General features: G+C 44.5%; 1 protein-coding gene across 4 annotated transcripts in view; it reads left to right on the forward strand.

Moving 5' to 3' along the window:
* The window catches only part of SLC25A48 (solute carrier family 25 member 48), a 54,559-nt gene that overhangs the window by 17,803 nt on the left and 23,470 nt on the right, over positions 1 to 13,286 (forward strand). For all 4 annotated transcript variants that reach the window (XM_038740574.1, XM_038740575.1, XM_038740572.1 and 1 more), the window contains exons 3-4: positions 3,245 to 3,316; positions 8,864 to 9,116. In XM_038740574.1, the coding sequence (XP_038596502.1) occupies positions 3,245 to 3,316; positions 8,864 to 9,116 (325 nt within the window). The remainder of the gene's footprint in view (positions 1 to 3,244; positions 3,317 to 8,863; positions 9,117 to 13,286) is intronic.

A 13,286-nucleotide genomic window follows, 5' to 3' on the forward strand; every position in this document is an offset into this window, starting at 1 on the left:
CCATGCACCTGTTATCTTAGAGGATCTAATTTCTAACTGCATTTGCGGTTAGGAAACTATACTGCAACTGGTTGCTGTACTCTTCCCAAATCTTCGGGTTTCTTCAAGGGATTCACCATGCTTTCACCCATCACTAGCAAGCCCCTATTGTGTGCAAAGTGCTATATTGGGCACCTGCTGTATGTAGAACACTATATTGGGCATGTACTGTGTTCAGAATGGTATATTGGGCCACTACTGTGTGCAGAGAACTCTGTTGGGTGTCCACTGGGTGTAGAGTGCTATACTGGGCACTTACTTTGTATAGAATTTTAGGCTGGGAGCCTACTTTCAGCAGAGTACTCTATTGGACACCTCTGTTTGCAGAGCATAGTACTATGTGCATAAAATAAAAGTAGAAGCCCCACTCCTTGCCCTCAAAGGCAGCTTTGATGGCATCTTTGTGCCTCAATGGCTTACTATGAGCCTTGCCCTCAATGGCAGCAAGATGGACACATAGTGGACCTATATACATCTCACATAGGTGACATATGTCACAGTTCAGTGCCTTGGGAAGTTTTCCTGAGAACCTTGTCTGATCCAGCCAAACCCCTGCAGGCCCCGTGCACACCTGGGAGGTTCTGAGGTGGTGAATTGTTGCATAAGATCAGATCAGCCCAGGGACACCTAGCTAAATACCCAGTTTGCTCTCTAAAGGCCTCCCAGGCGAGTGGTAGTCAGATATTCAGGGCTTGTGGGGGAAGGTAGAATCCGGGAATGGGAGGTGGGCTGTAGGTGGAGAGTGCAACCCTCTAGACTGTAAATTCCTGTGGGCAGGGAACATGTCTATCAACTCTATTATATTGTACTCTCCACAGTACTTTGTACAGTGCTCTGCACATGGTAAGTGCTCAATTCATTCATTCATGCAATCATATTTATTGAGCACTTACCGTGTGCACAGCACTGTACTAAGCGCTTGGGAAGTACAAGTTGGCAACATATAGAGATGGTCCCTACCCAACAGTGGGCTCACAGTCTAGAAGGGGGAGAGAGACAACAAAACAAAACATGTCAAATCAATAAGTATGATTGATTGATTGCAGGAGTGTTCCCTGGCTATGGCTCTCAGTGTGCATCTTAGTAACGCCAATCCTGCTGGCAGGTATTTTGGAAGGCAACAAGGGATACTCATTCCACTTGTCCCATTTCCTGCACTGCAGCAATTGAAGCAGCCAGGTTGCTACATGGAAGAGCAAAAACCCGGTTCTGGGTTGTGCTGACAGATGTGGCCATTCAGGGAACAGGGAATGGGGCTGCCAGCTCCTGCAAGATGACCTCGCTCTCGCCTGTCCCGCCATCGACCCCCGGCCCACGTCATCCCCCGGGCCTGGAATGCCCTCCCTCTGCCCATCCGCCAAGCTAGCTCTCTTCCTCCCTTCAAGGCCCTGCTGAGAGCTCACCTCCTCCAGGAGGCCTTCCCAGACTGAGCCCCTTCTTTCCTGTCCCCCTCGTCCCCCTCTCCATCCCCCCATCTTACCTCCTTCCCTTCCCCACAGCACCTGTATATATGTATATATGGTTGTACATATTTATTACTCTATTTATTTATTTATTTATTTATTTTACTTGTACATTTCTAGCCTACTTATTTTATCTTGTTGGTATGTTTGGTTCTGTTCTCTGTCTCCCCCTTTTAGACTGTGAGCCCACTGTTGGGCAGGGACTGTCTCTATGTGATGCCAATTTGTACTTCCCAAGCGCTTAGTACAGTGCTCTGCACATAGTAAGCGCTCAATAAATACGATTGATTGATTGATTGATTAATAGGGTTTTCTCCCATCACAGATCATTAAAAGAATGTTCATGAGTTCCCCAAGTTTGGAAAATGTCCCCAAGCCCCATGTCCATCCAATCTGGCTCAGTTTCCATTGGCTTAGCCCTGCTGGTTCATATGAAAGTTGGAATATAGATCACATCTGTGTTCTCTAGTTTCACTTCCAGCTCCAGGGGCTTCTAGCAAAATATCCTGAGGGGGTAGAAAACTTAATGGGCAAGAGAGTAACTTACTATTTGTGGGGAGGAGGAATCATTTCTTATTCCAAGAATTGAAATTGGGAATTCTCTAGTACTAAAAGAGGGGCATTTCTACAGGGAGTAGAAGCCACCTAAACAAGGTGGATTGTGGAACCTGGAGGGAAGTTTAGAGTGGGTGAATATCAAGAGTTCATCCAGCCCATTCCCCTGCCTTCAGGTAAGTGGCTGTGTTACAAGGACAGTGAGAGGAGGGACTTTATAGCTACAAAGTGAGCAACCCACTATCTAAGGCTTTGACTGGTAAACTTTCTGGTTGAGAATGGGTAGTGGTGATGCTTGGCTCTCTGGGAAAATGTTTTAAAAGGCTGATTATTTGGGTTCCAATCAGAAAAGTTAGTGTGACCTACTAGAAAAAGCACGGGACTCAGGGTTAGGAGATGTGGGTTCTAATTCTAGCTCCTCCACTTGCCAGCTAATTGACTTTGGGTAGCTCATTTAACTTCTCTGTGCCACAATTTCCTTATCTGCAAAATAGAAGATATGTTCCCTGAAAACCAGAAAAGAGTTTCAGTATTTTACTTTGTCGGGTTTTGAGTGGCAGTGGCTTTTTTGTTGGTTTTTTTTTTTTGTTTGTTTTGGGTTTTTTTTGGTATTTGTTAAGTACTTGCTATGTGCCAGGCACTTTACTAAGCGCTGAGGTGGATATGAGCTAATCAGGTTGGACACAGATGAAGTCCTACATGGGGCTCATGGCCTTAATCCCTATTTTACGAGGCACAGAGAAGTTAATTGCCCAAGGATGTGCAGCAAGCAAGTGGTGGAGCTGGAATTAGAACCCTGGATCTTCTGACTGCCAGTCCTGTGCTGTATTCGCTAGGCCATGTTGTCTCTCACTGGTTCTGTTTGGTTGAATGATTCTAAAGGGTCCTTTGGCCATCACCCATCCCCAGATTCTTGTCCAATAGAAAGTCAGTTCACTGTTGGGTAAGTTTTGTGGTCAGTTACTCTGTTGAATGTTAAAGGATGCCCTGCCTTCCTCTACGTCTTCCTCCCAGACCACCAAAGCTGTTCTAGAGGTCTCAATTTTGCCTTCTCATCCTTGATGAGGCTGCCATTGCGATTCATAGTTTGGAGTCTTTAAAACAATCAAACGGATCCTCAGACTCAAACTCTCCTTTGTAAGCCCATTGTGGAGGCATATTCTCACCATCCACCGATCTTTTGACAGACTCGCTTGCAAGCTGGACTGGGATATGGAAATACCTTGAACTGCATTCTCACAGTGTACAAAAATGAAAGTGTAAGTACATCATTGGTTTCTACTGGCCAAAACTGGTGTGGGGTATTCCACTCAAGGCACACTTGGGTCAGTCAGTTAGTCAATCATATTTATTGAGTACTTACTGTGTGCAGAGCACTCTACTAAATACTTGAGAGAGTACAATATACCAATAAACAGACACATTCCCTGCCCACCATGAGCTTACGGTCTAGAGGGGGAGACAGACATTAATATAAATAAGTAAATTACAGATATGTACTTAAGTGCTGTGGGCCTGGCAGGGGGAGATGAATAAAAGGAGCAAGACAGGGTGATGCAGAAGGGAGTGGGAGAAGAGGAAAGGAGGGCTTAGTCAGGGAAGGTCTCTTGGAGGAGATGTGCCTTCAGTAAGGCTGTGAAGGCAGGGAGAGTAATTGTCTGTCAGATATGAGGAGGGAAGGCATTTCGTGCCAGAGGCAGGACATGGGCGAGAGGTCGGTGGCAAGTTAGATGAGATTGAGGTACAGTGAGAAGGTTAGCATTAGAGGAACGAAGTATGTGGGCTGGGTTGTAGTAGGAGAGTAGCAAGGTGAGGTAAGAAGGGGCAAGGTGATTGAGTGCTTTAAAGTCAATGGTGAGAAGGTTTTTTTTTTTATATGGAGGTGGATGGCCAACCACTGGAGTTTCTTGAGAAAAATCATTCCTTTAGAAAAATCATTACTCTGAGGGGGAGACTGCAGAGTGTGGATGTGGATGATCATGGCTCTAAATGGAACTGACTTCAGAAGACCATCTGGAACCATGGTCTTCAGCTGACTCTTGATTTGGGGTTCCTGTTTGTCAAACAGGAAATGGAGCTACAACATTCTTCTGAACAGGACTCTGGAAGAAACACAGAGCCAAAATTCTAAAAATCAGTTCATTCCTGTGACCATGGACAAGCCTGTATTCCTGGGGCTAGGGTATTTTGTGCAGTATAAGAAATTAAATCAATGCTCCATGAAAAAGGGGCCCCAAGCCTTCTCTTTCTCAGCCAGCTCCCAGAGCTAATCTCAGAGAAGCCATTCTTCCCATGACCTCAGAAAAGGGGCCATTAAGGTCCTAAAAAAATCCCCCAGAAGCCAGGAACCACATGATACCACAAATGGTAGCCAGCTTTGGTTCCTCCACAATCATCCAGGTGTCCCTGTTGGAGGCAGAATCCTAGACTGAGTGGACCATGGGTCTGGCGTTCATCGGTGATATTTACTGAGCACCTTCTGAGGGTAGAACATGATGATAAGTGCTTGGGAGAGTACAGGAGAAGCAAGAGACATTTCCCTGTCCTCAGAGAACTTTTAATTGAATGTTTGGTGTTACACAGGTGGGTGGTCTTATCTTTCTATTGAATCCATTTCCTAGAGATTCATGGAGAGGTAGAGAGTCTACCAGTGCTACTCTTTAATGGAAGGAACGTCAATCAGTATTTTTTTCCAGCACATTAGAAGGACTCTCTAAATTCCAACATGAAACTCTCAAAATTGAATTTGATTTATGTGGCTGGGTGGAGGATGGTTCAAAAGATTTGCAACTGTGCCCGCAAGGGTGGAGTCCTGAGACACTCTGACCTGGCACTATTTTCAGTTTCACTTCTCATTCTCAAAATTCTGTAGAAGCTTGTGAGCTCTCCCCTTAAACTGAAACCTCCTTGAGGGCAGGGAATGTGTGCCTTGCTTCTGTTGTAATGATAATGATGGTATTTGTTAAGTGCTTACTATGTGCCAGGCACCCTTCTAAGTGCTGGGGTAGATACAGATTGTCCCACGTGGGGCTCACAGTCTTAATCCCCATTTTACAGATGAGGTAACTGAGGCACAGAGAAGTTAAGTGACTAGTCGAAAGTCACCCAGCTGACAAGTGGCAGAGGCAGGATTAGAACTCACTACCTCCCACAGCTCTTGCTCTTTCCACTAAGCCATGCTGCTTCTCTGTACTTTTCCCAAGCCCCTAGTACAATGTATTGCTCTCAGTAAGTGTTCAATAAATTGACTGATTGGAATATATGCCTTGTTTCTGTGGCACTCTCCCAGTCACATTGTACTCAATAGGGTGCTCAGTACATAGCACTGGCTGGCTAACAGGAGCCCACCATTTAAGCCAATGCACAGCTTGTTACACTCAACATCTGGCTGTTTTGCTATGGCGCCTTTTTTACCGTCCTTGTCACAGGACCTTAATAATAACTGTATGAGAGATACAGGTGATGAGGAGAGTTCAGTACTTTTGCATGTAAAATTCATATGCTCAGCAGAGTTGTCCCAAAATAACCTCTGTTGAAAATGTCCTAGACCTCTGAAATCTCTATCCTTCAGTTTTGACTTCCTCTAAGCCAAAAATCTGAAAATATATTGTTTTAAATCTTTCCATTTTTATTGGGCTTTGTATAAAACAGGGCTATAGATTTTGTTTGAAAAGTAAAACTCCGCACTTCAAAGAAAAGCTGTTGTTAATTCAGCCTTTTTTTCTCTCCATATTTGCCAGTTTAGCAAAGATGCATTCTGAGGACTGTCATAGTTGAATTCTTCAAGACCAGGCATTTCCTAGGTAAATGGGTCACCAGAAGGAATCACGAAACAAAAGATAAGGATTTGTTGTCTGCCTTTTCCAACACAGGACTTTATTTCATAGAGACCAGGAACCAATATTGCTTTATGGACATTTCATTTCTGCCTGAGATACATCAAGAGATCGGAGCCTTGAGGTTTCCTAAAACAATTTTTCTATCCTTACATGGGTCTCTAGGAAGCGGGTGTGATAGGAATATAAGATCTGTACAGCTCACAGAGGACATTCTGTCCTTATGGTAATAATCCTTATATCCAGATTTGCGTTGGCTCCTCTCACCTTTTTTATGGTATTTGCTAAGACTTACTTTGTCAAATATTGTTCTAAGCACTGGAGTAGATACAAGTTAATTAGGTTGGACACAATCCGTGTCCCACATTGGACTCACAGTCTAAGTAGGAGGGAGAACAGGAGAACTGAGGCACAGAGAAGTTAAGTGAATTGCCCAAGGTCACACAGCAAAAAATTGGCCGAGCCACGATTAAAACCCAGGTCCGCTGACTCCCAGGCCTATGCTCTTTCCATTAAGCCATGCTGCTTCTAATTTCCCAAAGCCCTACCCCGTCTTTTTTTCTAGGCCTGCTCACCTTCCACTCGTTCCCAAATCTTGACCGAAGGAGAACTCAAGCTTCTGCCTCTGTAAAAAATATTCGAAGTGTCTTGCACAAACACAGATTCCCAGGCCAGCCAAATCAGAAAGGAAAGTTGGACAATTTTAAGTTTCCTTTTTAGTAGTATTATCTTTAAAAATGAAGGGCATAAGTAATAAATATTTTTTAAGTTTTCAAGTTTGCTTTCTGTACTCTCCCAAGTGCTTACTATAGTGCTCTGCACATAGTAAGAGCCCAGTAAATACCACTGATTGATCGACTGTTGGTCTTTTCCCGGTTCACCCCCATGTTTTTATGTATTTATTACTCTATTTATTTATTTTACTTGTACATATCTATTCTATTTATTTTGTTTTGTTAATATGTTTTGTTTTGTTCTCTGTCTCCCCCTTCTAGACTGTGAGCCCACTGTTGGGTAGGGACTGTCTCTATATGTTGCCAACTTGTACTTCCCAAGCGCTTAGTACAGTGCTCTGCACACAGTAAACGCTCAATAAATACGATTGATTGATTGATTGATGTTTTTATCTCACTGGGCCCTATCACATAACCAAAGGCAACATTAATTTAACAGCAGCGCCCCCTACTGGAAATACCATGAAGACCAGGAGTCAGAAGACCTGGGTTCTAATTCCAGCTGTGCCACTGGCTTTCTGGGTGACCTTGGGGAAGTCACTCTATAGGGTTCACTTTCCTCACCCTGTAAAGTGGGGATCAGATCCCTGTTCTCTCTCCCACTTAGATTGGGAACCCCGTGGGACAGGGATTGAATCTGAACTGATTATCATGTATCTACTTGAACATTAAATACCTTGTGTTGGTGCCTATTAAACTCTTAATAAATTCCACTTTTAATAAAGGATTACAATCTACCAATCCAACAAAATATTTTTTAAATGGTATTTGCTAAGCACTTACCTTGCCTGATCTCTTGCAGTTGTTAACAGTGGAGTAGTAGACCAGTGGAATAACATCTTAGTGAACTGGGCCTTCTTATCTCTTCAAGCAGCATGAGCCATTTCTTCCTCTGAGGAAATTGTTTTTGATATGACTACTTTACTCATAGTGATCCAGGGAGTAGAGACTGGGCTGAGGGAGAAGTGAAGATGTCAGACCCAGGCCATCAATACTTTCTCTGGACAAGAGGTGGCTTAGCCTTTGTGCTCATTGGAGAGAGAGATTATAATTTACAAGCAAAATGAGCTCTTCTACAAGTGAGGGGTTTTCAGCTTTGCCAGATAGGTACAGTGGCTGTTAGTTGTGGAAGTTATTGAGGACCTACTATATGCCAAGGACTGGGATAGATGCAAGGTAATCAGATCAGATGCCCCCTGTGCTACACAGGGCTCACAGTCTAAGAAGGAAAATACCTTCTCTCATCCCTATTGAACAGATTGGAAACTGAGGCCTAGATAGTTTAGACTTGTCCAGCATCATAGAGCAGGTCAGTGGCATGTTTTTGCTCCTTGTGGGCAGGGGTCGCTACTTCCAACTTTATTATATTGGACTTTCCCAGGCACTTAGTACAGTGCTCTGCACACAATAAGCACTCAGTAAATACCATTGATTTATTTTGGGATGTGGTTATCTATAAAGTTTGGTCATTTAAAACTGTAACAAACAGTTTTTTTTTCCCCTGGGGTTAATTCTGTACAAAATCTGCAATTCCCTTAGGAAACCCATGCTTATACTTTGCTTATCTTTAGACTATAAATTCCTACAATTAGATTGTAGGATCCTTGAGGGCAGGGATTGTGTCTACCGTCTCTATTGTATTGTACTCTCCCAAGGGCTTACTACAGTCCTGTGCACAAAATAAGCACTCAGTAAATACCATTGGTTGATTGATTGTCAGAGAAGCAGCATGGCTTACTGGATAGAGCACAGACCTGGGAGTCAGAAGGAGCTGGATTCTCATCCCGGCTCCACCACTTGTCTCCTCTATGACCTTGGGCAAGTTAGTTCACTTCATTGTGCCTCAGTTCCCTCACCTGTAAAATGGGGCTTAAGACTGTGAGCCCCATGTGGGACAGGGACTGTGTCTAACCTGATTACCTTGTTTCTACCCCATCGCTTAGTACAGTGCCTGGTACATGATAAGCACTTAACAAATACCACAATTATTAATTATTAGATTGAACTCCAAGTCCAGTGGTCTATCTACTAAGCAACACTGTCTCCCAGTACACTGGACTGTAAGCTCCTTGAGAGCAGGGATTGGGTCTTCTAACTCTACTGTTCTGTCCCATGCACTTAGTACAGTGGTCTGCACAGAATAAGTGCTCAGTAAATACTATTGGTGGGTTGCTTGATCCCATTGTCAATTCCGCTTTTCGGATGTTCCTTAACCCTTGCTTTCTTCCCCTGCTAGGTTGCCGGATTCTTTAAAGGGATGTCGTTCCCCCTGGCCAGCATTGCTGTCTATAACTCAGTAGTATTTGGTGTCTTCAGCAACACCCAAAGATTCATCAGTCAGCACCGCTACGGAGAGCCCAACCAAGCCCGTTCTCTGTCGGACCTGGTTCTGGCCAGCATGGTGTCAGGGCTGATCTCAGTGGGCCTTGGCGGCCCTGTGGACCTCATCAAGATAAGGCTTCAGATGCAAACCCAGCCCTTCCTGAAAGGTACGGAGGTCAGAGCCAGGCTTTGTTGGGAAATCCCATCTTGGACAGTTGTCTGGGTGCTTCTGAACTGTTATCCAAGCGTTTGAGGAAAAGGGGCTTCCCACAGCTGGACCCCTGGCTGGTCTGTCCTTCAGAAATGTCTGTCCTGAACTTTTTGGGAAGGTAGAAGTAAAATGTGCAGGATTATGGGGAGAAATCCAGCCCAGCCTCTTTTAGTCAAACAACCCCGACTCCATGGGTCCCTTAAAAGTAGAAACATGATGCTGACCATTCTTCTGGTTTTATGTTGTGGTGACAGTCAGGTTTTCAGCCGATCTGACCCCAGCCAAGGATGGACCCAGTATGGGATGCCTATATTTTCAGAGCCCAGTCTCCCTCCGCCGCGGCTCCCAAGATGGTATCCTGGGTCATCAGAAACCTGGGAAAGAAAATAATAATAATAATAATGATAGCATTTATTAAGTGCTTGCTGTGTGCAAAACACTGTTCTAAGCGCTGGGAAGGTTACAAGGTGATCAGGTTGTCCCACGGGGTGCTCACAGTCTTCATCCCCATTTTACAGATGAGGGAACTGAGGCCCAGAGAAGTGAAGTAACTTGCCCAAAGTCACACAGCTGGCAGTTGGCAGAGCTGGGATTTACCAAAGCCCATGCTCTTTCCACTGAGCCACGCTAACACAAAGCTTCTCTGGGGGGGCGGAAGGAGGGAGCAGCAGAGTTTCCATTAAACACTATTTTATGTGACCTTATGTTTCTCTTCCATTACATAACACAGATAATGCACATCTGTTGCTTCTGGGTGGGTGAGGGACTGCCAATATCCTTAAGTCCCATCACTGACCACCCTAGGTTCCACTGACAGCTAACATTTCAATCCAATGAGAAAGGGGTTTGCAAATGGTATTTGGGGGCCAAAGCCATGCAGACTAACCTCCAGGCAACAGTTTGGGTCTGTGCAGACAAGTTCCTGATTAGTCCAGGAGGTCCCCGATTGACAGCTATTATTCTGGGGCTCCTGAGCTGCCCTCACTTTCACCCCAATAATAACAATTATTATTGCTACTTAACAAATACTATGTGCCAAGCACTGGTCTAAGCTCTGGGATACAAGTTAATCAGGTACCTGTCCCCTGTGAGGCCCGCAGTTCTCCCAAGTAGTTGGGAGAACAGGTATTGAACCCCCATTTTACAGATAGGGAAACTGAGGAAAAGAGAAGTTTAGTGACTTGCCCAAGGTCACTCAGCAGGCAAGTGGCAGGGCTTGGATCAGAACCCAGGTCCTCTGATTCCTTGGCGTGTGCACTTTCCACTCTTTCCACCCTGCTCTTCTAGCAGGGTGCTTAGACCCCTTGGGAGGTGCCCCAAGGGCTCCTGCCCATAATGCCCTGGGGCAATCAGTAGGGGTTGCTGGGGATAGGTTTGCCAGGGTGACCCTGAAAGGTTGAGTGGTCAGATGTGTTTCTGAACCCCCTTCCCTCTGTCTGCATAATACTTTCTCCAAACTCGTGGGTGAGCCCCATGGGCAAACCTTGCTCAGAGCATAGATAAAACCACAATTTTCAACAAAAAAAAACCCCAAAACCCAAAAAACCATGACACATTCCCTGCAGACATGACCCATGCTGAAATTGGAGGCCTCACAGTTCTAGGCACTGGCCTTTGGGTTCATTGACCTTTCCATTCACCCCCAGGGAAAGGTCAACAAAAGGAAACCATGCACCTTCCCTGGGCTCAATAACCCTCCAGCGAGAAGGTCGTGAAAAAGAAATCCTGAAAAACTCAGTGGGTACAGCAGTCATGGAAACTCTCTGGTAAGTGAGTTTGGTCAAATGATCTTCCCCAGAGGAGGATGAGGCTGAGTTAATGAATATGCCATTTATCCAGGATCATGAGACCAGCTGGGCCCTTGACTGATGGAGCACAATGGCTGTTCAGTTCCCTGCCCTCCCTTGGAGGAAGGGTCTTGCCCTCCATGGTGTATGGATCTCTTTCCCTCCAGAAGAATTCAATCTGCACCCAAAGATGAGTCCCTAATGATACTGTCAGAATGAACCAATCAACCAGTCAATAGTATTTACCCAATGCCTACTGTGTGTAGAACACTGTACTGGGCACCTACTGTATGCAGTGCAGTGCACTGAACTGGGTGCCTACTGCATGCAAAGTGCTGTTCAGGAAGCAGCATGGCCAAATGGTTAGAGCATGGGTTTGAGAGTCCGAAGAACCTGGGTTCTATTCCTGGCACCACCACTTGTCTGCTTTGTGACCTCAGGAAAGTCACTTAACTGTCCTGTGCCTCAGTTCCTTCATCTGTAAAATGGGGATTAAGACTGTGAGCCCCAGGCGGGACGTGATTAGCTTGTATCTACCCCAGCTCTTAGAACAGTGTTTGACACATAGTAAGCACTTAACAAATGCCATTATTACTATTATTATTATTCTGAGTACTTCCTGCATGCAGAGGACTGCACTCAACTTCACAGTCTTACAGCCAAAACCCTACAACTTCATTCAAATTGCAAAGGAGTCCTGGGACTTCGGGAATTGCAAAGGTCCCGAGTGGGAGCCCTCCTCTGCTCAAAAGGAGGGACAGTTTATAGTCCTTCCTTTGGAGTCCACAAGGACTTGACCTCTCTGAAGAAAAGTCTTGGGTCATATTTCTGCTCTTCTCCCTCTTCCTTCCTATACCTAACTAAATACTCAAAAACCACCTTCTACAGTCCTTCAGAAATTCTGATTCTTTCCCTTCCCATTTCTGCCAATGATATTTTAGTTTCAACTTTTGCTGGTGTTCCTCAATCTGGCAAATATTGAGTAACCAAACCCTCTTTTCACAATAAACGCAAATAAAAACAACCCTCGTATCCCAACGAATCCAATTGCTGATGTTAATCTGGTAGTGCAAGAGAAAAGATATGCTTCAAAGGCTCAAAGAGCCAAATAGAGTTTACCAGCAGGAGAAACTACTGGAGTGGCTGAAAATGGCTTGTGCCTTAGTTTCCTCCTCTGTAAAATGGGGTTTCTCCCTCTTACTAACTTTATCTTCTTCTAGCTCTTACCTAGATCGTGAGCCCCAAGTGGCACCAACCTGATTATCTTGTATCCACCCCAGGGCTTGATACAGTGTTAGGCATATAGTAAGTACATAAGAAATTCCACAATTATTTTCATTTTCAGGATTCCTGCTGGGCCTACCTATCTCATAGAACACCCTAAATGGTCCTTCAGTCAGATACCTTGCCTCCCCATTGGCAGAGCCCGGTAGACATGCCCCTACTTGCGGAAGAGGGACTGAAACCCAGGTCTTCTGATTCCTAGAGTCACAGGCAATCCTCTGGGCCCAAATCAGGTTAGGTTCAGGCAGTAGACTCAGTTTAGTGTGCAAAAATTGACACATTTTCTACTAAAATCCTATTCCCAGTTTGGATGGTTAGCATTTCTGGGATTAGGGAAGCAGCAGAACCTAGTGACTCCCTGGCCTGGGAGTCAGAGGACATGGGTTCTAAACCCTGCTCTTCCACTTCTATGTGGTGTGACCTTGGGCAAGTCACTTAATTTCTCTGTGCTTCAGTTTTCTCATCTGTCAGGTGGGGATTGAATCCTACTCCCTCCTACCTAGATTGTGTACTCCATCTGGGACAGGAACCATATCCAACCTGATGATCTTGTATCTACCCCACAGCTTAGTTCAGTGCTTGGCACATAGTAAGCACTTAACAAATAATCTAATTATTATTATATGTGTTTTCACTCTGGATCGGAATAAATGATTTATAGTCATGTGATCAGGACATCATTACATCCCATGTCTATTGGGAGCCGATTGATAATACTATTAATGCTGGCTGAAAGAAAGAAAGTTGCTTAGGAATGAACAGTTTAGGGAAGTAATAGAAATAATCCCCTCATAATGGTTGTATATTTAATCCATTATTTACCCAAGCTATTGGAATTTTCCAAACTTCATTTTCCTGGGAAGCGTTAATATTTATTCAATTTCCACTTTTAATAATCAATTAGTCAATCGTATTTAGTGAGTTCTTACTGTGTGCTGAGCACTGTGCTAAATGTTTGGGAAAGTACACTAGAACACAGTTGGTAGACATATTCCCTGCCCACAAAGAGCTTACAGTCTAAAAGGAGAGACAGACATTAAAATTAATGACCAATA

The sequence above is a fragment of the Tachyglossus aculeatus genome, chromosome X1 (genome assembly GCF_015852505.1).
Source record: "Tachyglossus aculeatus isolate mTacAcu1 chromosome X1, mTacAcu1.pri, whole genome shotgun sequence".
Taxonomy (NCBI): domain Eukaryota; kingdom Metazoa; phylum Chordata; class Mammalia; order Monotremata; family Tachyglossidae; genus Tachyglossus; species Tachyglossus aculeatus.